The following is a 25,023-nucleotide window of genomic DNA, read 5'->3' as shown; positions in this document are numbered from 1 at the left end:
GAAAAGAAAAACTAAACAAAATCACAAACATACATACATAGATACATATATATTATGAATATATGTATATACGTGTGTGAGTATGTGGAGTATACATACCTATGTATATGTAAATATACATCCAGATTCAAACCTGTAGATAGGTACATAATTCGTCATACACATACAGCTTTGCTAAGTGTTTTCTGGTGATCGGTATCTAGCAAAATGTAGCTGATAAAGATTTTTAATAAAATGGTGACAATTATTGTTCCCCTATTATAGATCCCCTACGCGAGCGGTTATTGGTCGGAAGAGGTTTTATTTAATCGTGAAATACCAACTCCTAGCGGAATTCTTTAATTTTAGTTTGCGATTTCAAACTCAGATCTGAACAACTGCCGCCCAGTATGCCGTTTATCTATTTATTTAAGTTTTTTTGTTTCTAATTTTGAGAAATTTGGCGACGAAGCTCTTAATTTCGGAGGATATGGAAATGTCATGGATTCGTCTACAATCTCTATATGATTCATTCAATATCAGTTTTACATACTTCCACTTGAAATATAAATTTTATTCTAATCAACGCACTGCAGATGTTCTGCCACTCGAAGCGAGTTCTTAAACAAGAATTGTTCGACGCTGCTACAAACAGGAGAGACGTCATCGATGGCTCATTTCAAATGAACATTACGGATTTATTTGTATTATATACCTGTTGAATTGCACGCGTATACGATCCCATGATCTTTAGGAAACAAATAATGAGCTAGTAGTTACTATTTTCGGGATTAATTATCTGTAGCATTTAAACGTGTTGCCGATTTTTTCTCGTTCTTAGCAGCTATTACTTGAGTTGAACCAAGCAGAATGTGCAGCCTTATTCCAGATGGTATCTGTCAGATATTCTGATTGCGAGCATCAAAACGATTAATGAGTTTCGAGCGCTTGGCTTGGTAGGTGTTGATTTGTTTTGGGGATATGTTGGTTTCAGTGGTGGAATCGGTATGACAGCATTTTCCGACAAGTTGTACCACCGACGATTCAGAAAAGATATCTGGAACGTGGATCAAAACCTGGAAAAATAAAACATGTTTTGTTGGTTCATTTGCTGCGGCTTTCATTGGATTTCTCGTACAAATATGGACTAAACTAGAGACGACGATTCTCGGCTGTAACTTATCGCGTCTTAATGAGTTAATTTTGCCCTTTCTCGAAATTGATGATAATTTTGTAGAACTCATCGACACAGCCTTCTTCCTATTTTGCGATTTACGAAGCTCTGAAATTTTTCGTCGCAGAATCCACTTGAAGGACTACGTTCCCACCGATTGGACCCTCGAGATTGCGACAATGACATGAAAAAGAGTGTAGGAGCAACAGCAAAGTAATGAAGAAGGAAATTTCTCGTTTTTTGGCTGTAACTTTTGATCCTTTGCTCGCAGCGTAGTAGGACTGCGCCCAATCGATTTCTCTTGCAAAATCACGTCTATATAGTGCGACAAAGAATTTATTCCGGCGGTTTTCGAAATCGCGAAAATTTTCACCAAAAATACAAAGGGGTTAGCCTTAGTTATTTTTGGGCCGAAAAATTTTAGGTCTCAGATTCGATTTGCATGACCTTTTCTTGACTAATTAGACTCCCAGGAACTCAGAAGACGCAGCGAAAACAGCGTAGGACCAGCAGCAGCCGAATGACGATGGAAAAAGCATCAGTCGAAAAAAGTCAAAAACACAGGTTCTTGTTTTTCGGCTGTAACTTTTCATCCTTTGCTCGCAGCGTATTGGGACTGCGCCCAATCGATTTCTCTCGCAAAATTACGTCCGAATAGTGCACGAAAGAATTTATTCCAGCACTTTTCAAAATCGCGAAAATTTTCACCAAAAATACAAAGGGGTTAGCCTTAGTTATTTTTGGGCCGAAAAATTTTTGGTCTCAGATTCGATTTGCATGACCTTTACTTGACTAATTAGACTCCCAGGAACTTAGAAAACGCAGCAAAAAGAGCGTGGGATCAACGGGAGAGAAATGACGACGAAAAGATCACCAGCTGAAAAATCCGAAAAACTCAGGTTCTGGTTTTCTGCCTGTAACTTTTGACCCGTTGCTCGCAGCGTATTGGGACTGCGCCCAATCGATTTCTCTCGCAAAATTACGTCAGAATAGAGCACAAAAGAATTCATTTCAGCACTTTTCAAAATCGCGAAAATTTTCACCAAAAATACACAGGGGTTAGCCTTAGTTATTTTTGGGCCGAAAAATTTTTGGTCTCAGATTCGATTTGCATGACCTTTTCTTGACTAATTAGACTCCCAGGAACTCAGAAAACGCAACGAAAACAGCGTAGGACCAGCAGCAGCCGAATGACGATGGAAAAAGCATCAGTCGAAAAAAGTCAAAAACACAGGTTCTTGTTTTTCGGCTGTAACTTTTGATCCTTTGCTCGCAGCGTATTGGGACTGCGCCCAATCGATTTCTCTCGGAAAATTACGTCGGAGTGGTGCACAAAATAATTTATTTCAGTACTTTTCAAAATCACGAAAATTTTCACCAAAAATACAAAGGGGTTAGCCTTAGTTATTTTTAGGCCGAAAAATTTTTGGTCTCAGATTCGATTTGCATGACCTTTACTTGACTAATTAGACTCCCAGGAACTTAGAAAACGCAGCAAAAAGAGCGTGGGATCAACGGGAGAGAAATGACGACGAAAAGATCACCAGCTGATAAATGTGAAAAACTCAGGTTCTGGTTTTCTGCCTGTAACTTTTGACCCGTTGCCCGCAGCGTATTGGGACTGCGCCCAATCGATTTCTCCCGCAAAATTACGTCAGAATAGTGCACAAAAGAATTCATTTCAGCACTTTTCAAAATCGCGAAAATTTTCACCAAAAATACAAAGGGGTTAGCCTTAGTTATTTTTGGGCCGAAAAATTTTTGGTCTCAGATTCGATTTGCATGACCTTTACTTGACTAATTAGACTCCCAGGAACTCAGAAAACGCAGCGAAAACAGCGTAGGACCAGCAGCAGACGAATGACGATGGAAAAAGCACCAGTCGAAAAAAGTCAAAGACACAGGTTCTTGTTTTTCGGCTGTAACTTTTGATCCTTTGCTCGCAGCGTATTGGGACTGCGCACAATCGATTTCTCTCGCAAAATTACGTCAGAATAGTGCACAAAAGAATTTATTTCAGCACTTTTCAAAATCGCGAAAATTTTCACGAAAAATACAAAGGGGTTAGCCTTAGTTATTTTTTGGCCGAAAAATTTTTGGTCTCAGATTCGATTTGCATGACCTTTACTTGACTAATTAGACTCCCAGGATCTCAGAAAACGCAGCAAAAAGAGCGTGGGATCAACGGGAGAGAAATGACGACGAAAAGATCACCAGCTGAAAAATCCGAAAAACTCAGGTTCTGGTTTTCTGCCTGTACCTTTTGACCCGTTGCTCGCAGCGTATTGGGACTGCGCCCAATCGATTTCTCTCGCAAAATTACGTCAGAATAGTGCACAAAAGAATTCATTTCAGCACTTTTCAAAATCGCGAAAATTTTCATCAAAAATACAAAGGGGTTAGCCTTAGTTATTTTTGGGCCGAAAAATTTTTGGTCTCAGATTCGATTTGCATGACCTTTACTTGACTAATTAGACTCCCAGGAACTTAGAAAACGCAGCAAAAAGAGCGTGGGATCAACGGGAGAGAAATGACGGCGAAAAGATCACCAGCTGATAAATGTGAAAAACTCAGGTTCTGGTTTTCTGCCTGTAACTTTTGACCCGTTGCCCGCAGCGTATTGGGACTGCGCCCAATCGATTTCTCTCGCAAAATTACGTCAGAATAGTGCACAAAAGAATTCATTTCAGCACTTTTCAAAATCGCGAAAATTTTCACCAAAAATACAAAGGGGTTAGCCTTAGTTATTTTTGGGCCGAAAAATTTTTGGTCTCAGATTCGATTTGCATGACCTTTACTTGACTAATTAGACTCCCAGGAACTCAGAAAACGCAGCGAAAACAGCGTAGGACCAGCAGCAGACGAATGACGATGGAAAAAGCACCAGTCGAAAAAAGTCAAAGACACAGGTTCTTGTTTTTCGGCTGTAACTTTTGATCCTTTGCTCGCAGCGTATTGGGACTGCGCACAATCGATTTCTCTCGCAAAATTACGTCAGAATAGTGCACAAAAGAATTCATTTCAGCACTTTTCAAAATCGCGAAAATTTTCACCAAACATACAAAGGGGTTAGCCTTAGTTATTTTTGGGCCGAAAAATTTTTGGTCTCAGATTCGATTTGCATGACCCTTACCTGACTAATCAGACTCCCAGGATCTCAGAAAACGCAGCAAAAAGAGCGTGGGATCAACGGGAGAGAAATGACGACGAAAAGATCACCAGCTGAAAAATCCGAAAAACTCAGGTTCTGGTTTTCTGCCTGTAACTTTTGACCCGTTGCTCGCAGCGTATTGGGACTGCGCCCAATCGATTTCTCTCGCAAAATTACGTCAGAATAGAGCACAAAAGAATTCATTTCAGCACTTTTCAAAATCGCGAAAATTTTCACCAAAAATACACAGGGGTTAGCCTTAGTTATTTTTGGGCCGAAAAATTTTTGGTCTCAGATTCGATTTGCATGACCTTTTCTTGACTAATTAGACTTCCAGGAACTCAGAAAACGCAACGAAAACAGCGTAGGACCAGCAGCAGCCGAATGACGATGGAAAAAGCATCAGTCGAAAAAAGTCAAAAACACAGGTTCTTGTTTTTCGGCTGTAACTTTTGATCCTTTGCTCGCAGCGTATTGGGACTGCGCCCAATCGATTTCTCTCGGAAAATTACGTCGGAGTGGTGCACAAAATAATTTATTTCAGTACTTTTCAAAATCACGAAAATTTTCACCAAAAATACAAAGGGGTTAGCCTTAGTTATTTTTGGGCCGAAAAATTTTTGGTCTCAGATTCGATTTGCATGACCTTTACTTGACTAATTAGACTCCCAGGAACTTAGAAAACGCAGCAAAAAGAGCGTGGGATCAACGGGAGAGAAATGACGACGAAAAGATCACCAGCTGATAAATGTGAAAAACTCAGGTTCTGGTTTTCTGCCTGTAACTTTTGACCCGTTGCTCGCAGCGTATTGGGACTGCGCCCAATCGATTTCTCTCGCAAAATTACGTCAGAATAGAGCACAAAAGAATTCATTTCAGCACTTTTCAAAATCGCGAAAATTTTCACCAAAAATACACAGGGGTTAGCCTTAGTTATTTTTGGGCCGAAAAATTTTTGGTCTCAGATTCGATTTGCATGACCCTTACCTGACTAATCAGACTCCCAGGATCTCAGAAAACGCAGCAAAAAGAGCGTGGGATCAACGGGAGAGAAATGACGACGAAAAGATCACCAGCTGAAAAATCCGAAAAACTCAGGTTCTGGTTTTCTGCCTGTAACTTTTGACCCGTTGCTCGCAGCGTATTGGGACTGCGCCCAATCGATTTCTCTCGCAAAATTACGTCAGAATAGTCCACAAAAGAATTTATTTCAGCACTTTTCAAAATCGCGAAAATTTTCACCAAAAATACAAAGGGGTTAGCCTTAGTTAATTTTGGGCCGAAAAATTTTAGGTCTCAGATTCGATTTGCATGACCTTTACTTGACTAATTAGACTCCCAGGAACTCAGAAAACGCAGCGAAAACAGCGCAGGACCAGCAGCAGACGAATGACGATGGAAAAAGCACCAGTCGAAAAAAGTCAAAGACACAGGTTCTTGTTTTTCGGCTGTAACTTTTGACCCGCTGCTCGCAGCGTATTGGGACTGCGTTCAATCGATTCCTCTCGCAAAATTACGTTGATCTAGTACACCAACGAATGAATCGAACTCTTTTTCGACTCCAGACATATTTCGACCACAAAAATCCGAAGGGATCAGTTCGCCTGTATTCCAAGCGAACAATATATCGTCTCACTAACAATTTGAACGACCGATGTTAGACTTGTGGCCCACGAACGTTTGCAAAATGTATTTCGAGCATCGTCGGACCAACACCTGAGGAGATACGACGAATAATTGGAGAAATTGAGGTATGTATTATTCATTTTATTGCAGATTAGATCAAATCTTAAGAATACAACGATGATCATCTTGTATCTTGCAAAGGTGAATTGCACCTGTACGCAGGCCGAAACGTAAGCTGCGCTTACAAACTACAATGTACCAACACATCACATCACGCATTGTTCATATTCTGCTTAATGCAATGCATATCGCAGTTTTTCCCCAAATAGTAGTCGAAGTTCTTATGTAATGTTCTACCATTGTATTACACTTGTTGCCGTCTTGAACTACAATCATATTGGAAATATTATACTAAACATATCAGTTTCAGTATAATATTATAATAATCAGTTGTGTAACATATCATCATTAGTATAATGTATTAGTGTAACATATTGCAATTATACTCTTTACTAACATGGTAAAGTAGTACACACTGACACATAAACACTTGTACTAGCACTAAGGCATATTGAATAAACCGAAACTGAAACTTTTTAGCTATGAGTTTTTGATTTTTCCACCTCTGGAAACGAGGTGTATATTTGATGTTTAGCAGCCATGAGTTTCGTTGTTTGTAGCGTGTCCAGACCATGTGCGATGGATTTATCTCACAAAATTACGTCGGTACATGGTACAAATGAACCGATTTCAGCATTTTCCAAATTCCACCAAAAATGGGCCGAAACAATCCAAAGGGGTTAGCCTTGCTTTTTGCGATTTTCAGAGCTTGTGATCTTTTCGTCTCAGAATTGTTCTGCTTACACCAATTGGACCCTCAGGAATACGGAAAAATGTCCATAACAGCTTGGGACCAACAGTAGTGAAATTACAAGTGAAATATCTTGTTTTTCGGCTGTAAGCCTTGATACGTTGGCCTCAACGTATTCGGACTTCGTGCAATCGATTGGGTTCAAATCGGGTGAACTTGGAAAACTGAAAAAATTCGAAGGGGTTAACCTTTTTGTTTTCCGAGCGAAAAACTTTCCGTACCAGAATCGATGTAAACAATCCCGTTTAGACTTATTAAACCCCAAAATTGCAAAAAAAACTTTCTAGAAGGCGAAGAAAGAAGAAAACATTATCATTGCGGATTGAACTCCGTGATAATTGATTCCTCAGACAGTTGTCTGGAGTCATTGTTTTTATTGAGGTCGGAAAAATACTCACTGCTATTATCAAACCGGTCTATATTATACAATTCACAGAAAATTTTGAACATGAATCTACGTTCCACAAAAATCACTGATCTCCAAGAGAGATGACCACTCAGTGACAAGGATCCACCATAGCGCCTAACTTACGGCAATCTTGTGGTATGCTTTCTCTTCGACAAGTCCGACACTACTTGATCTGTCATATTTGACACGGAATAAATAAGTTTTCAGTGCTTCTGGGTTTATTAACCTAGAATTGTCATTATTTCAACATGTCCGAGTACGATAAAGTTCGGATAGGTAAACTTGTATTGAAAGGCGAAAAACCCAAGTAAGTATACATCGTTATGACGACCCCTCGTTGAGACTGATGTCGATCTAGTTGAGGTTATATTTACTCAAAATCACCGTTTACAACTTGTGTATTCTTCTTGGTTCAAATTTCAGATCAAAAAAGCGGAAACACAAGAAACAACATAACAAAGACAAAGCAGAGAGTGTGCAAGATGAGGATTCTATTCTTCATGGTCTGTCTATTTAAATTCAACCCTAATACCACCCCAATGCTAATACATTTTAACCATCTTTGTAGGAATGTGTCATAATAGTCGAATAATTGAAACTTTTGATAAATTAGAAAGCCTTACTTGTTGCAGTATGTGAAATAGTTTCTTCCATTTTATTCTTCAATGTGTTGCAGGGGGCTGGTGGAAAGCGACCTCGATTGCAGAGATAACTGGAACAGTTGCAATCGAATTTGGGAATTCATGCTATGTCAAAGCTCTGGACAATGGATTGTTCACACTGGGTGCTCCTCATGATGAGAAGGAAGGTCCGTCACCAGAAGAAATCCTTACCGCATTTCCAGTCAACGATACAAAAATTGCATTGAAGTCTGGTTACGGAAAATACATTGGCGTTGATAAAAAAGGAGTTGTCATCGGTAGAAGTGATGCAGTTGGAGCCATGGAGCAATGGGAGCCTATATTTGAAGTATATCTTGTTTCCTCAAATGAGCATATTATCTATTTTGAAAAAATTAATCCCATTATAATAAATTGCGTTTTCTGAAGTAATTTTAGTATTAAATGAAAGAGTGAACAGGTTTGGAATAATTTGTAAAATATTCTCTAATAGATTTCCAATCATCATTTCAAATATCAAACTATTATTGATAGTTGAAGTGAGTAATTTTGAGGTAATGAAGCAATGAAAAAATCAGCATTTTGGAAATTAACTTTTACTTATTTTCAAACAAATCTCAAGACGACTAGAATCGATTTTCTCCAAAAATGCATTATTACCTTAATATTACAAATTTCAACCTGCTGTGCGAACTGTTTTTCAGGATGGGAAACTGGCTTTACTGAGTAATACAGGGTGTTTCATGTCTGTCGCAGACGACGATGATATAACTTGTGAAAGAACAAAAGCTGGTCCATCAGAAATATTGACAATACGAAGCCTGACGCAAAAAATACAGGATTCGAGCAAAAATGTACCTACCGAAGAGCAAGGATCCCTTGCCGAAGTCGAAATCAATTATGTGTATGACGCTATTATAATTATATAACTAACGGGATGAATTGCAACCATTAGCAAGAATAATTAGTAGAATATAACTTAACAATAAATAGATTGGTAATATTAATAATAGTATTTCTTTTTTCAGGAGAAAGTTCCAAAAGTTTCAGGATAAAAAGCTTAGAATCAATGTCGAAAGTCGTGCGGAATTGGAGCAAGCTAAAAATGAGGGGAACCTTCACGAAGCGCTGTTGGATCGAAGGAGTAAAATGAAGGCTGATCGATACTGTAAATAATTAACAGTATAACAGCTTTTATCGTGTATAATTCTTACTAAATAATATAAACTACGTTATCGTGAATATGTTGAAAAAAAAATCGGACAATTACTCATACTTGAAAAAATTGTTGAATTTAATACATATTTATTTGAATTTCAACTTAACCAGTATCGCCCACTTCTCGCTAAGGTATTGGTTCAAGCGAATGAATAATAGATTACGTTTGTTGTTTTTTTCGGGAATGAAACAATGTGATCTATAAATTAATCAAGTACGACCGGTGTTAAATTTTTATTGCATAATCCAGTCTTATCGACAAAAGTTTGTTCACTCGAAGTAGAGAAAATAAAAATTGTAAATCTGTTGAAAAAACAAACGATTTTATTTCAATATAGCTTGTACGTATTATCCGTATACATTCTTTCGTCGGTCAATAATCGTAAAAATTCACAGAAAATAGAAATCCGAAAAACTAACCAATATCTGGTGAGGCATTCAAATCTGAATAAATTGTTAACTTACGTCTCTCCTTCGGGTAGGGCAATAAAAAATTATACCTTCTCTTATCTTTGTATTCAGAGCCCATCACCTTATCGTGCATTAATTTTGGATTCCTTTTTTTTTTGTTTTTGTCTATTTCTATGCTGTTTACATCAACCATTAAAGAAAATACGACTGTATGACAATTAAAGAGAACGTCTGAAGGGGGATAAAAGTGGTGATCAAATAATGTACAAAGGTTGTGTAAGCAAAAAATATATGACTCAACTGTAATGATTTAATCAACGCAAAATAAAATAAATATCCCAACGTAATTTTTTTTATCTCGTTTTTCTACCAAATTTTTTCAACGTTCATTAATTTCTTCATTCCATGTTTTGTTCTATCAATCGCAGCACAATATTTATGAGTTATTGAAAAGTTATCAAGACAGAAAGATATGTACAGTATATGTATGATAAAGAGACAGAAGAACAACAGTTTTGCAAAATATAGGGATTGATAAATCGATAAAATAAAGACGTCATATTTACGAATTCATTGGCTTATTCATTTATTTATAATTCAAATTAACTAAAAGACATCCTGACCCAGGTAAACAAAGCCTTTGTACATAAATACATGCTGTTTGAATCATAAAACGAAAACCACAATAGAAAAACTAATGACAAACATAAAGGCAAAGAAAAACGACGATACACGTGTCGGCGCAAGGATGAATATAGAGGCATCCGCTTGTCATACATGTTATTACGAATTCAATTTAATAATACACATTAATGAATACCTATTCAATTTGATTAATTCATTATAATGTTTTTTTATAACGCATTACGTTGCACCCCTTTTGATCACGGGTAATAGAGTGCTTAGTTACCTAGTATATTAAAAATATTGTGTGTAAAAAGAAGAAAAACATGACAGAGAGAAAAACATTATAAAAAGCGGGATAAAAGAGAAAAAAATAAAATCCATAGTTGAAAATCGACTTGTTTAATTAACAAACATTGATTCACGCCCAATAACAACGTTTTGTTGCTATTCATTCCACCTTTTATTATCTTTTTCTTGCTAACCCAACAAAAAGAATCCGGGTAATTATGCTTTGTTGGCTTGATGTATTCTACGCAGATTTCATTCTTAAAAATATTTTCAATTAATAAAACCTATGGCATGTAAGAGTCTCGAACACTCGAGCTGCTCAGAACAGAATCACGAAATAGATGTTGAGTGAACGAAACTTCAATGACGTGTAACATCATTGTATCATCAAAATTTCTAAAATTCTAAATCACTTCATGTTACTCGATGAATATTACACTAGAGTAGTAATTAAAATTTCATCATTAATATTATTATTATTGTTATCTTTACTGTTATTATTACAACGAGATTATTAAAGTCAAACCGTATGATTTTTGTTAAGTTTATTTTCTTTTTTTTTTCTTTTTAGGATCAGTATTTTCCGTTCAATAAATTGTAATAACGAAGAATCATCACAGTAATATCGCTACTTCGTTCAGTCTGCAATTAACGTTATTATTTACTTATTTATCGTCGTTATTGTTATCATTATTATATTCTATTATTATTTTTTTGTTTTTATTAAATATTAATAGTATTATACATACGTCGTGGAATTAAATTTTAAAATTATTCGAGTTGAATACACTATGTACTATACGCTTCAGAGTCAGCTTCGAGTGGACTGTATATGTATACGTGTATGCTGTTCGTACTCGCAGGTGGTTGTGATCTATTTTATAGATACAGAAAAAAGTTTAGAAATAATCTTGAAGTATAATAGATGCAAAACAGAAAAAGAAATAATGAAAGTAAGAGTACCACTACGTATATTAATGAACATACAAATATGTGATAGTAATAACAACTGAAACACTTTACTTTTGAACAAGCCAGAATTTAATTTAGCAAAGAATTCAAAATTTTTTTTTTTTAACTCACAAAAACGTATTATTGTATTGGGAGGGGGGACAAGGAAAGGAGGGTTCATTTAAGTTTGGTGAGGGCCTTTTGTCGTCTGACTATGAGCTCGTCTCATTTCAATTGGTTGTTTCAGCTACCTCGCGATTCTAGGGAAGTCACACCTTCACCTCGTTGAATTTTCAACCACTCGACAAACTCGTCAAGCATTACTGGCCCTGTAATTACAGACAATGAAACAAAATAAAATAAAAACCAAAACATCAAATATTATAATTATAGTTAATTGCATGGTGATCATTTTATAATATACGTGGTAAAAATTAAACGTCGATTATCTGAGCTGCTAGGATTCAAATACTAGCCCAGACGATAATTACTGAATATGTAGAGAAAAAAATATTGTCACAGTTCGATCAATGAAACTTTTCGACCCATGAAAATCTTTTGTTCGAAAAGTTACAATAATATGACTTTAATCCAAACGGTGACTTATATATGTATATGTATAACTCAATTAACTGACAATTTGTTTATTATCATATTGAACAACGAGTACTTACATGCTCCATCTAAATCGTAATTTGTAAGATCATGACTGATGGTGCGTGAAAATTCCAAAATGTTGCACCACTGATCTTTGTTGATAACTTTGTACTTTGACTGTTCTAAAAACTGAGCAAATTGAGCAAAAAGCGGCCAATGCTTTCCAAGCAGAAGCTGAAGCATTACTTTCGCAGTTTCCATATCCATACTACGTTGATCTTTATCCTATAAAAGAAGAAATGAATTTACCACAAAGAAATTACTATGTAAAGGTGTTGCAGGACCTGTGAGAAGTAAAAAGAAATTGACAAAATTCGATTATGGGATACTTTAACTTACCCTAGCAAAGTCATAAGCGTATCTGTAAATCCCCTTAAATGTTTGCGCCTCACTAAGCAAGTTTCTTAGGTGTTCTAGCTTTTGTTGTACTTTTGCTATTGAGTCGCATTGTAACTCCGAAAGACCTTTCATCCATTCGCTAAGCGTAAAAAAGCCCATCTGTCTAGCATTCATTTTGTAGGCTAATACAAGCATCACCACATTCTCGGGCTCGACACCAATATCTTCACAAAATTTTTCCATCCCTTCTGGACCTAGCATATCTGGATCATCTGGCATCGTGTACTCCCTGAACCACGAAATGCATCTTTTTTGTGAAAATGATGAGGCGCTGGACACATCTTCTGACTTTGTGTACCGCCTAGCACTGAAAGTATAAAAATATCATTGAATTATTGTAATATCAGACTGAATTCTTGCATTTTTTAGTATAAATGGTTTAAAAGTTATCCAATTCACATCGATATAAATTGACCTTGAACAACGGAAATGCCTAATTGTAAAAATAGTCCTGTATCATATTTTGGGCTTTCAGTACCAGTGAATGAATCGTCTGAAGTATCGACGATTTCGTCATTTTTTCAGTAAGATCTTTTCACTAATTAATTTTCCCTGTTTCACATTTCACAATTAAAATGTATGATCTGAGGCTCAATTGGACAATATATTATTATAACTAGCCGATGAAGAAGAACAAGGACTGCTTCGAGAAAATATAAATATAAAGACATGGAAAAAAAAAAATGCAGACGCATTAAAATTCTCCAAATGACTCATGACAATTTTATTAATAGACTCTGTGAATCGTGGCCGAATTAATACCAACAGAGGTGCCTGCAAATATCAGGGGAAATGTCAATTAGAATTTTAAAACAGTACACAAAGTACACACTGATCCGCTGAGTTAGCATGGTTTCACAAAGTAACGATTAACATCCAACTATGTATTCTTCTAGATATATATTTAAAAAAAAAAAGGTAGATATACATTTTAACTGTATGATCTATAATTCAATCTCGTTAAAAGCATTATAAGTATTAAAGTCGACGGAAAAAACAAGAAACAAAAATTCGCTATTAATATTCTAACGGCAAAATAATTATTAAACGAACCTCTCGACATCCATACACTGTGACACTGTTGTTTCTTCGATGTATTGATTAGATTTATTAACGCTATGTCAATATATATTTTTGTTTATTTCCTGATGAAGAAATTCACATAGACCGTTAGGTTCAGTGCAACTGAAATTAACACTATTCAAAATATTTTACCGAACCTTTAACAGGTTAAAAACAATATCACAATATTGTTTACGCCGAACCAAGCCAAGTTCTGTTCTACATCCGACAGAGCACAAACTCCAATGTGTGCCAAATGACTCGGATACACTACCTATTCTGATCAACGAAAAGTTTTAATATGTATGGTTGTGTGTGATGTAACGGCCTCGAAGTAGAGACGACTCAAGACATTAAAATACAGTACAAAATCTACACCGAATTTTTTCTAGATTCCTTTGATTGTTTAAATTCGTTTGTAATTAACTGCGGTCAGAAAGCACTGAAATTATGAAGTTTTAAAAGGATGTGAATATAACTATTCGACTATGTTTGTTTTAGAGTCTTTCATAACTTCGAACTGTTACAACAGTTTAAAAAATCAGCTATGACACTTTTACATTTCATTTAATCTTGCGAATAAATGTTAAGAAATTGTAAACGAAATATTTTGAAATACGTTACTTGCTGTCATTACATCTAAAAATTTAAAAGGATTTTGCTATTTAAAATATATCAAATAACAATAATTTAAAAAATAATTTATGGCTTCCCCCGTCGCTTTAGTGGCACAAATTGAATAGTTTGTTTAGAAATCTATGATACCTGATGACTTGCAGTAATTGTCTCATTTTAGTTGACTTTGTCTTTTAGTTTTTCTTAGATTTGTTTAATATTAAGTAGTATAAAACACAAATGTCCACCACCCACTTATATTCTTATATTCATATGTATTTATGTACAGAAAATCTGTGAAACGGACAAACGCAGACGGGAGAAAAAGACAGACTGCCGTTAATTGCACGGTGGGGGTAAGAGATGTCTATTTTCGAATTGGCTAACCGTCTGCCTGTATTAGCTATACGTATATGTATAGGCATGCATGCGTGTGATTGTGACCACGTGCAAGACAACCTCGTCGTCAGCTTCACGCATACTTCTTATGTCAAGGCTATTGGTAAACGAATTGAGGAACCCGTATACGCTTAGAGAAAGAAGTCTGTGCCAAAAGGCCAATTCGGACATAAGGACACCGATCTCAACACTCTTTTATTTTACGTCTCCGTTTTCCAGGGTTAAAAAATATAGTAGATAATTTGTGTGATCATTTCTATATGAAAACAAATCGAATGATAATACCAGGAGCAATTCGACAGTCAATCTCTTATGATTGTAACATAATTTTCACGTCTATGAGCATATGAATAGTGTCATTTGTAAATTACCAAATGTCTGAAACAGGTTTCTTTTAAATCAAGGCTGAATTTAAATTTAGTGTCACTGTGGTGATAATTACTCGTGATGCTCTGCAGTCTTTATGAGAAATTAAATCTTTTTAAAAATATTCTAAAAGAAAACGTACCAAAACGAAATGCATGCGTCAACAGCAATGTTGAAAATTTCATGCTTACAAAAAAGGAAGAGATAACAACATCCGACGTTCAGAAAGCAAATTTACCCAAAAAAAAATCACTGAATAAAAAAGAAAGAAATATAGTTTGCACTATGAATGATTGTCAGTGAGAAACAATTCAATTTTTAATAAGGTTGAAGTTTGTATCGTTAATGGAAAAATCCTTTTTTAGGGAAACTTCGTCATTTTACAACTTAAGAACTGTTTGGACTTCAGTAAACAGTAATAGACCAACATATACTCATACTTTACAGCCTCAACCCCTTCAGAGACATGTAAAAATGTAAAATAATAATTCTGCTTCTAACGTTTTCTTACATTAACGTTACCAACTGTGATGTTATAATTTTTAGTGCAAAAAAAAAGAAGTCAGTTTGGATTACATTTGCGCGCGTATATCAGGCTGATGCAATAGTCAAAAAAACCTCATACACAGACATAAGTTTAATTCTCTCTGTTTCCAATTACATTCTCTTCTCGTATCATTTTATTTAATTTTTTGGCAATAAGAATTTATTAAATATATGTGAGACGAATAAAATTGAAACATTAGGTTACCCTGTAGCATTGAGAAGATCAAACATCGCCCTAATCAAAAGTTTGTTGGCTGTTGTTGAGTGTCGCAGAATTTTTCTGTGCAATGAAAACGTCCAGAATACGATGCGCTTTCTTTTCTCAACACATTGCCATAATGCACACATACACATAAAGCTGGCGAAAGATGTCCGAGAGGTAATGAGTAGCCGTTTGATAGCAACGAGTAATAAAGAGATACACACTGAACAAGTGTTTTTACATGTAACATTATAAATTACTAAATACAATCATGTGAACAAGCTTGCTCAATCACAATTACTCGTTACTATTTCTCAAGGACTGTACAATGTTAAACAGATGACAGTTATAGCGTTCAGTCCGAATACCGATGCAACACAACAATGGTGCAGCGAGAGATAAGAAGTGTCATTTATTTAATGGCAAATTGAGTATACCTGAGATGATAGCATCTGGGTTTTATTGAGAAAAAAAAAAAAAGAAAATAAGTAAAAAATTCTTTCATAACTATAATTGTTTCAGTTGTGACGCAATTCGTTCTTGATAACAAAGGCATTTTATCAATGACATGACTGGTCTCTGTTAAATGATAATAGCCAAGAAAAATATTTGCAAAACTTCTTCGTCGTTGCTAAATTTGAATAGATTTATATTATGGGGAACAATAATTCGAGTAACTGTAACGTAATGTGCAATGAAAAAATTTATCCATAAATCTGAATAAATGTATCTTCGTTCCCGAACGAATATACGTTTTCTTGTCATCAATAAAATGATCAAATATCATTCTTTCTTACTTATAAAATAGTTATAGAAATTAAATATAGTAATCATGATTATAATTACATCAGTGCTTTCATTTTTTTCATTCGCGTTGATAGTGTGGTTTTGAAATTTTTGACACTGAACGTAATACTTCACTTGCGACTATCTTGCAATTTGCGACCAACAGTAGAAGATACGTTAGATTCACTAAGTACAACGATCATCATGACAACGATGACAGTGATGGCGACAAACTGAATTGTTATTTATGCAACGCGAACGTACACATTTCTTGCATGTTATTATTGTGGTGGTTTTTTTATATTTTTATATCGGAGTTAAAAATATTTCAGTTCAATTATAATTAACATGTATGCATAGATTCACACATCCGATAAATAATAAGAAGAAAAGTGAAAAAAAATGAAACGCAAAATTTTTTTTCGATTCATTAAAACTTTTATCAACTCGGCTCTACGACTGACACAGATGGCTGCACAGAATGATCAGCTGACTGCTCAATGGATGACTTATACAAAACTTTCACCTTGCTACACACATCGACGCTAGTGTACACATACATACCCGACAAATACATACATTTCCAATCTTATCTAATCGTCATGTGGAGTGAAAAAGATACAATCTGAAAACGAATTATCTAAAATTATTATCTACAGACATTCAAATTATCACCTATGCCACTATGTATGCGTAAATAACGTTTCAACAAGCTTTTGGAAGATGTGTATGAATATTTTAATTACCAAGGACAATCTTTACGTTTTGTTATAAATGATGAGAAAAATAACAGCACACGATGGAAATAAGACAAATGTTTTGATGGAAATGAAACTGAAATTATTCACAGTCTCCATTGAATAGAGCATGTCTTGTGTTAGTTTCATGAGCAGAAGACTTCGGTGGCATATTTCTTTTAAATTTTCCCGACAATTGTTACTCAATGAAATTCAAAAAATCAAACCGCGTTCGTGCAAAGTGGAGGATACGACGAAGCTATTCTTAAATTTACGTTTCACCTTTTTCGATAATTCCGAAAATTAAAGCTCTACCATCATGTAGATTTATATCAAAAGGTGGCGGGTAAGGAAATTGTAGCATTTCCCTTTTTTTTCACAATATTATCACCGACAATTCATTCAAATACAAGCAATTCAGAGATGACAAAAAAATCAAAGATCATAGTAACTGCACCAGAAAAAAATCTCGACCATTTTATAAAACTAAAAGTATAACTATTATAACTGATACTTTGAAATTGAAATTCATCAATGAATATAAAAATTTGACGGCCCAACAGATTTTTACTTTATGATAAGTTTCTTGTAGATTTGTTGCCAACGTTTCGTACTGCTTATTCAGCTTACAACTCACGATTCAAAAACATTCTGACACATCGTTCATCGACTACACCTTATTAAAAATAAAGGAGCAAGAAATTGAAGCAACAATAAACAAAAACCAGAAAAGATGAACAAGATATGAACAGTCACATCTTGCCGAAATACATATTTGCCTCATTGGTAACGGAATAATATATTTACTGCATTATAATTTTTCACACGCACCTTACGTTAAAATAAAATAACTCACTTCGCAGTGTGCCTGAGCCTTTTTGTAGGATGCCTTGCCATTCCTTCTTCGTGTGCACTCGGCGCCATTTCTGATGTTGAATGGTGATGATGGTGATGATTTGTGCTGGAGGGCGCTCTCCGCTTACTGCGAGGCATCCCTCCGGCCCCCAGTAACTGGCCTTGGTCTTGTCCCCCCTCGTTGGGCTTTCTGCCTCCGCTTCCTTCCCCTAGCTCGGTGTGAGACCCTTGTTGAGATTGCTCCCAGGGTGTCTGAAATTTTTTTAAATATCAAGGTTAGTCATCATCCCATTTGTTGATATCAATTGTAATGATAGCAAGAAACATCAAGTCTCGGTAGGGAATAAATTTAACAAAAGGGGAACAGATGTTCAGAAAAGAAGTTTCAAACCTCAGACATAGTGGACGATAAGCAAAATTTTTGTCAGCAGTTTGATATAAATCTATATGAAAAAATTTTCCAATACAATTTCCCAACTCAAATAAAACGACAGCAATGACTCGACTCCAAACCGTCTGCCAAAAAAAATTGTATCCACATAAGAACTGATCATTACTTCGAGGATGAAAGACAATTGAGGTTGTGAAGTTTTGATTACTTTTGACAGATCAGCACGACAGGATAAACATAAAGACGAGTTGAATCGACCTTGGAAACTGTCCTTGAGCTTGAGTCACAGATTATCAATGTTAAACGAACGGATGAGTAATAAAAGTTTTCCTAATAGAGTCAAGATTTGCAGGTAACAAGGAAATGCGAGAAGCACGGAATCTCGCGGACCGTGAAGCGAGATTTTCACGCGCGTGAACAGGTGAACGGGTAACCTGTCTACATGTCTCAATATCAACACATTTTTATAGAACATGTACAAAGCTATTAGATGAATACGATAAGATCTCGTACGAATCTATTAGATCGAGTCATTACGGTCAGGGGAAAAGAAGGGGTAATATATTGAAGTCAAATATCCTTACCTGATAATTATCGAGGGGCCGCGTGTCGCTGGATAGACTAAAAGAGCTCAGCTGATCTGTAATGTAGTTGGTTTCGTAGTAGCTGCTGGTAGTGCTGCTGCTATCCTCTTCTGGCTCTCTTACCTCCGCGATATTGTTTGAGAATATTGAGGTTAGATTCATCAATGTATCATCACAGGGTACGCACGCGATAACCCGACGTTACTTTCTTTCTTATACAAAATATACAAGGTAATTCTTTTCTTTTCCTTGATCTTTTAACTCTTCTGTTTTTGTTTTATATGCTTCTCGACTTTTTTTTTTTTTTTTTTTCTTTCCGTTAATCCCCTAATTTCTTTACTCCGTACGTCTGTAGGAGTTTTTTTCTTCTTTTAACTCCTCGTTTCTCCCGTGGAAGGCTTTATTCCTCTTCCCAGCAATATGTACCCATATGTATGTGTGTTTGTTTATATATATTTTTCTTTCTTTTTTTTTTATTTTTTAGAAAAATGAGAAGGTAAAAAGGCTTGAACTCTGAGACAACTACAACGAAATACCGAAAATATGTATGACATAAGCTAAGATGATCAACGCATCAAACAGCTGACTCGCGTATCCTGTATATCAAGTTGTAGAGCAACGCGACTCGGGTAGCGTGTTGCGATTTGGAAATTGGAAATTGAACGAGATGGGGCGGCGTCGGCGGGTCGATTAGGGGGGGGGGAGGCTCTTGGTCCGTGAGGTTTTAAGAAACGTTCTTTTTTTTTTTTTGTTTTTTCATATACTCAACCCTTGGGAGCTCTATTCGAATACGGAAGAATTGACAGTTAGATGAAAATTTCACGTCTGTCAAGATATAGCTTCGATTCCATGTATATTCTCTCCTCGTAATAGATTAAATACTCGTGAAAATTATATATATAAATATTTTAAATTTTGATTTGATCTGGGTGTGCACAAGTCCACACGACCGTAAAGGAGACTGCTGACTCTCCCACCTGCCTCTGGAGACTGAAATTGAAACGTGTATACTGTGAACTGGGACCGAATGCACGCGGTTAGCTACTCGCACCACATCGGAGCGACTAGTGTTTGGGATCTGTTAATTTGACGAGATTTATGTGGTATACGTGTGAACATATTATGCATGAATAAAGTAAACATTATTGTTTCAGAAGAATGGTTTCGACATTTTAATTTCGTTCTTTTTTTCCTGGTGAAATTAAATGCTTTCGATAACCGTTCATTATGATATATGATATGCGTGTTCACGTGTTCTTTTGTTTTTTATTTTAATCCTTTGTACTTCGTCGATTAAACGTTAGCCGCCGAGTTGCCACTATCCCTTGACCGTCCCCCGTCTCAAATACCCGGAAAGTTATTTCCAGTGATGCTGGCTACGACACGATGCTGATCCACGAATTCATCGGCCGTCAATTTTTAGTTATGTATTGTTTCATCTCGCTACCGCTACGTAGCACGCCAAACAAAATGTAAGGCATTTGTACCATAGGCTTTCAATTTATACGTGATGCGTCGTGTCAGCTGGAATTTAATTTACCGTGCATAGAATTGCTCTATGTGCGGTTTTCCGAAGTTCGACAGGGAGAGAGAGATAAGTGGGGGCATTGCAGATTTCTGTAATTACCTACTCAATTTTTATTACAATCATTGAAAAAGCCACAAGAAACAAATAATTGGTGCGCCAGTCTACTAGTTAATATTTCCATCTATCGAATAGGATAAATTGTGAAATGGTCACATTATGGCACATACATACATCTACGGGTACGTGAGATAAATATATGGTACGATTGCATAATTATGGTACTTGTTGGCAACACTGATCGGCATGACAAGGAAATTGCATTATCTGGGTAGTTGAGAACCACGACAGAGATCTGCCATGCGCAATAATCAAAGTCGACAAAAACCTATACCTGATTTGCCACGGGATACGTATTTCTAATGAACAACGTTCAGAGAATTGTACAATTGCGCAACGTTTATCCAATTTTTACAGGTTTTACATGAAAGTTGGAATTCTGCAAATTAAAGAACAACTGACAATGAGTGAATTCATATAGTTAAGCAATTGCTGTGAAAAATATCCTGCACGGGAAACTCTACATTTAAAGGGAGCTTTCTAGCAAGGAGACACAGTGTGACACTGTGTTACACGGTCGAACACTGTGCCTTGGTGCTTGTGGCAGATAGAGTCCGCTCATGCATTATACGAAAAATCTAGGAACACTGAGCGCTCCAGGAAAAAAAAAAACATTTGTGAAACGCGTGTAGATTATCATCGCATTTAATAAATAAATATAAACAATACCATGCGTCGAAAATAAAATCTCTAACTAAAAAATTGGCAGCAATGAATCCGACACAGTGTCCAACCATGCTCCGCAGCTGTGTCCGACTGTGTCGTTGTTGGATAGCACCATGTTCGACACAGTGTCGCTCTGTGTCGTTGCTGGAAAGCTCCCAAAATAATTACACAACACACTGAAATTTAGTTGCCCTAAATTCTTTTGTTACCACGAGATCTATGGTGGAGAATTATTACTACTTTTAAAATTGGGGCAAATGTTTAATTAATAAAAAAAATATACAGCTACGAAAGAAAAATATCGATATTCCCTTTTCAAAATGTCCATCGGTGTTTCTGGCATTATTAACAGGAAAGTTTGAATGAACCAAATATAACAATGTACCAATATTTTAAGAAATTATAACAATGTTAACATAAAAATAAAGGAGTAAGATTAAAACATGCAAAATGCATTAAAATGAAATAGAAAGTAATCGTAAGATCGCAAATATTAATATTATCATAAAAAAGGATGTCAAAATCTTCATATGAGAATAAAATTTAAAAAATCATAATCGTTGATGTGTGTAAGGCATATGAAAAGATTGGAGAAATACATTTTCTTCTCTCTTATTACTGGCAAATATTTTACTTCTCATTCGATTTTATCATAGTCTTCAGAATGCAGTCATTTTGTGTTATTCTGCTTGAAACAGATGCTGTAGTATACATCGTTTCATTCTATCTCCCAACATCGCCCAACGTGTAAATAGAATTTCAAGTACGAATCCATGATTCCGGAACTTGTTTGTAGTTGGCAAAGTCATATATAGCAACACCAATTATATCTATCTGCAACTGATTCTTTAGCCATCCGGTATCCCGAAATTAAGGCACTGGTAGTCAGTTTTCGATTAAGTCTGTATGTTGAGCATAGATAAAATTCCATCACAGTACATTGTTGATCTATCGAATTTGAAGAATTTATCACGTTTTTCAAGAAACATTCCTTAATCTAATGAGGCATCTGATGACACAATGTGGTTCTGATTTATTGTAGTAATTTTCAGGACGGTCAAAGTATTTATTAATTACTTTTTTTCAAACAAAAATTTTTCGCCATTAGAAACACATACAAACAGGTAGTATCCTCATTTCATTGACTTCAGTATGACAATCCTACTTGCTTTTTCTAATAGTCAATCCCTAAGAAATAATACAATGATAGAAATGAAAATATTAAAAGGATAGAAAAATAATAATAATAAATAATTAACAAGGTACGCATAAATTCACTTAGCGAAACTGCATCAAGTTTACCTAGACAGCTGTCTTTCAGAAATTAGATACTCAATGGATACAGAAGCAACTGGCATGTCATTTTTCATATAAAAGGTCTTTTCTTCTCCATGCGTCAACTTGTACGCACCTTGAAAATTTCAATAAAAATTTAATTCTTGCATTAACGAAGACTATGTTACGTAACAAAAATAGAAACAGAATAAAAACATGAATGCACATATATGAAATATTACAAAAAAAACTTATAAGATGCAAAGAAAAACATTTGTGTAAGTATGTCACAGAAATATTGTTTTGTTTTCCTTTTCTATTCGTATATGCTCCATGTGCTATCGTTGATCATGCTGTTTAAGATGCATACATTTTGCAAAATTCTCTTCGAGATACATGCGCTGATATATCTTATCTCATAAAATTTTTCAGTGGAGTCAAACGTGTAGACCATGTTTCGAGAACGAATCCAATTAACGGGAACATTTGTGTACTCGTCATAATCATAGCAAGACCAACAATGTCTTTCACCGATTGAATCTTTAATCATCCGATATCCCGAAATTATTGCACTCTTAGCCAAATCATCATTCAGCATAAACTGGGAACGTAAGGATATATTTCCATCGCAATACATGGCAGACCTATCGAATTTGACGAATTTATCATGTTTTTCAACAAATGTTCCCTGAACTAGTGAGCCATTCTGAGGAAGAGTATCGAAAGTTTTGCACAGCGAACAGTCACTATCATCTTCCTCTTTTTTAGGGCACAGGTAATTAGAAATTGATCGTAACAGCTTAAGGGTATGCGAGCTTAAAGTTGAAACCTTGTTGCTTAGAAATTCATTCATATCCAGCCCCTGACATAGGTCCAATTGTTTAGAGGTCAGTTCTTGTGCAGGAGCCCAACCCAAAAGGTTTTTAGTTGGATTACAAGATTTTACACGAGAATCTATTACATCCGGACGAAGATCATCAGGTAAATCCCAAAATAAATTTTCATTACAAAAATTTTCTGTGTACTTAATATCAGCCTGTATGCGCAGAGCCGCAATTCCAGGGGCTGGAAAAGCTTCATAAGAGTGATGTGTATTGGCGTTTATTTTTCCAAATGTGTATTTGACTCCACCGATGGATTCATGGGTTGGTAATACTGGCAACTGAAACTGTCTCTCGCAATTGTCAACATCACGAAAATTTCCAATTCCCTTCAAATATGTTAGCAATGGCTTGGGTACGTGCCATGATTCGTTGTTTAGCTTGTACATTTCAGCCAGAAACTGATGTGATGTCCTCTGCATCGAATTAGGAAGAACCGCTGCAAACCGCATCCACAAATGAATGACAGCATAATATTGAAAAACTGATTCTGAGAAATTGGCAGAAAATTCTGGGTTTTCAGCGCACAGTGCAGCATAAACGCGAGAGCACAACGATATGTAGCTGTCGGTTGTTATCGTAAAATATCGTGCTGTCTTCATTTCCGTTAACTTGATCTCAATCTCCGGAGTCTCAAAATCGAGAGGATCTTCCAATTGATCGTCCGCAGATGCCATGTTCCTTTGTCTTCGTCAGTGACTTTGTGGCTATTTCTTCAATGCTGGTGCTGTTTCTAGTACGTTCACTGATTTTTTTCTAATTGAAATAAACAATGCCACAATATTAAAAGAACAATCACTACTTTTAAATAGTTATTTCGCTATTCTACCACCTTCTTGTAGGACAGAAAATATCGTTTACGAGTACTACGATAAGAACTAAGCGTGGAATGAGCAAAGACGCGGGCCCACAATTGGCCAGGCTTCTCGTTTCCCTCCTATACCGCCACTCTGCAATGATGTGATCAAGTGTCGTAAGACTGATGGGATTCCCCCGGTTTTTTCCACGGCGCGAGAAGTTGTGTATTCCCCATAGACTTATCAAGATTTTCAGTCACGCCTTAACACAAAGCGATATCATTAGTTAAATTCGACTAATTCATTGCTTTATGCGTTGAGTAAAGCTGTTAAAGCAGTTACGTTAAAAGGATTTTGAGTGCTTGCGAATTGCGTGTTAACTTTCACCGGTAAAAAATCGACCTGATCGCTAATATGGCTCCTTATGGCCCCAGGCACACTTACCCGCCGAGTACTGCTCACAGAAATTTGCTAACAATCCTTTTAGAAACGATTGTAAACGTTTCTAGACTAAGTATGAAAGGGGTAAGCGTCTTTTAATTTTTTAGCCAACGCTTCCTATGAGACTTAGAAAATTGTTCCGATTCCGTTCTGAAATCTAATACCGAGAGCGTTCTGGAAGTATGGTTTTCCTAGGACACTTTTCCCATTTTCCATGGGTGCGTTCCGAAATTAGCTCCCAGTGCTGTCAACAATCTTTTATCTCATTTGTGCTGTCGAGTTCAGGCACTGATCTGTGTTATATAGAGATCAGTGACCACGACCAAAAATTATTACAAAATCAAAAAACATTAGTCACGCGCATGCGTATTGCGACTCCATTTTACACTATCCA

General features: G+C 36.0%; 3 protein-coding genes across 10 annotated transcripts; 1 reads left to right on the top strand and 2 right to left on the bottom strand.

Annotated features, from left to right (window-relative positions):
• Positions 1–7,331: 7,331 nt before the first annotated feature.
• On the top strand, positions 7,332–10,567 carry FRG1 (FSHD region gene 1). Its single transcript, XM_046625435.2, has 5 exons — positions 7,332–7,517; positions 7,634–7,713; positions 7,887–8,179; positions 8,535–8,734; positions 8,859–10,567. Exons 1-5 carry the CDS (start codon positions 7,459–7,461, stop codon positions 9,004–9,006), a joined length of 780 nt encoding a protein of 259 aa, XP_046481391.1. The 5' UTR covers positions 7,332–7,458; the 3' UTR covers positions 9,007–10,567.
• SCCRO4 (DCN1-like protein SCCRO4) lies at positions 10,021–19,086 on the bottom strand. 7 transcript variants are annotated; one of them, XM_046625427.2, is made up of 5 exons: positions 18,925–19,086; positions 17,951–18,201; positions 12,322–12,688; positions 12,000–12,207; positions 10,021–11,654 (listed from the first exon to the last, which is right to left on the bottom strand). In XM_046625427.2, the coding sequence occupies exons 1-5, from the start codon at positions 19,084–19,086 to the stop codon at positions 11,569–11,571; spliced, it is 1,074 nt and encodes a 357-aa protein (XP_046481383.1). In that variant the 3' UTR covers positions 10,021–11,568. The 7 variants fall into 7 exon arrangements, with proteins under 7 accessions (XP_046481383.1, XP_046481386.1, XP_046481384.1 ...); XM_046625430.2 differs by lacking the exon at positions 18,925–19,086 and adding an exon at positions 18,549–18,568; XM_046625428.2 differs by lacking the exon at positions 18,925–19,086 and adding an exon at positions 18,341–18,506.
• A 43-nt stretch (positions 19,087–19,129) lies between these two features.
• Positions 19,130–24,803, bottom strand: LOC124218712 (uncharacterized). 2 transcript variants are annotated; one of them, XM_046625426.2, is made up of 3 exons: positions 24,633–24,803; positions 24,303–24,450; positions 19,130–24,147 (listed from the first exon to the last, which is right to left on the bottom strand). In XM_046625426.2, exon 3 carries the CDS (start codon positions 24,066–24,068, stop codon positions 22,827–22,829), a length of 1,242 nt encoding a protein of 413 aa, XP_046481382.1. In that variant the 5' UTR covers positions 24,069–24,147; positions 24,303–24,450; positions 24,633–24,803; the 3' UTR covers positions 19,130–22,826. The 2 variants fall into 2 exon arrangements, with proteins under 2 accessions (XP_046481382.1, XP_068992111.1); XM_069136010.1 differs by lacking the exon at positions 24,633–24,803 and having other exon boundaries at positions 24,303–24,517.
• Positions 24,804–25,023: the final 220 nt, after the last annotated feature.

Source organism: Neodiprion pinetum, chromosome 5 (genome assembly GCF_021155775.2).
Source record: "Neodiprion pinetum isolate iyNeoPine1 chromosome 5, iyNeoPine1.2, whole genome shotgun sequence".
Classification (NCBI taxonomy): Eukaryota; Metazoa; Arthropoda; class Insecta; order Hymenoptera; family Diprionidae; genus Neodiprion; species Neodiprion pinetum.
This window is presented reverse-complemented; position numbering and strand designations above follow the sequence as displayed.

Excerpts from the sequence above, each read along its gene's own strand:
- FRG1 (XM_046625435.2), top strand. The coding sequence starts at position 7,459 with ATGTCCGAGTACGATAAAGTTCGGATAGGTAAACTTGTATTGAAAGGC. Across the intron at positions 8,180-8,534 it reads AATGGGAGCCTATATTTGAA|GATGGGAAACTGGCTTTACT; the intron begins GTATATCTTGTT and ends ACTGTTTTTCAG. Across the intron at positions 8,735-8,858 it reads GAAGTCGAAATCAATTATGT|GAGAAAGTTCCAAAAGTTTC; the intron begins GTATGACGCTAT and ends TTCTTTTTTCAG.
- SCCRO4 (XM_046625427.2), bottom strand. The coding sequence starts at position 19,086 with ATGAATCTAACCTCAATATTCTCAAACAATATCGCGGAGGTAAGAGAG. Across the intron at positions 18,202-18,924 it reads GGCCCCTCGATAATTATCAG|ACACCCTGGGAGCAATCTCA; the intron begins GTAAGGATATTT and ends AAAAAATTTCAG. Across the intron at positions 12,208-12,321 it reads ACGCTTATGACTTTGCTAGG|GATAAAGATCAACGTAGTAT; the intron begins GTAAGTTAAAGT and ends CTTCTTTTATAG.
- LOC124218712 (XM_046625426.2), bottom strand. The coding sequence starts at position 24,068 with ATGGCATCTGCGGACGATCAATTGGAAGATCCTCTCGATTTTGAGACT.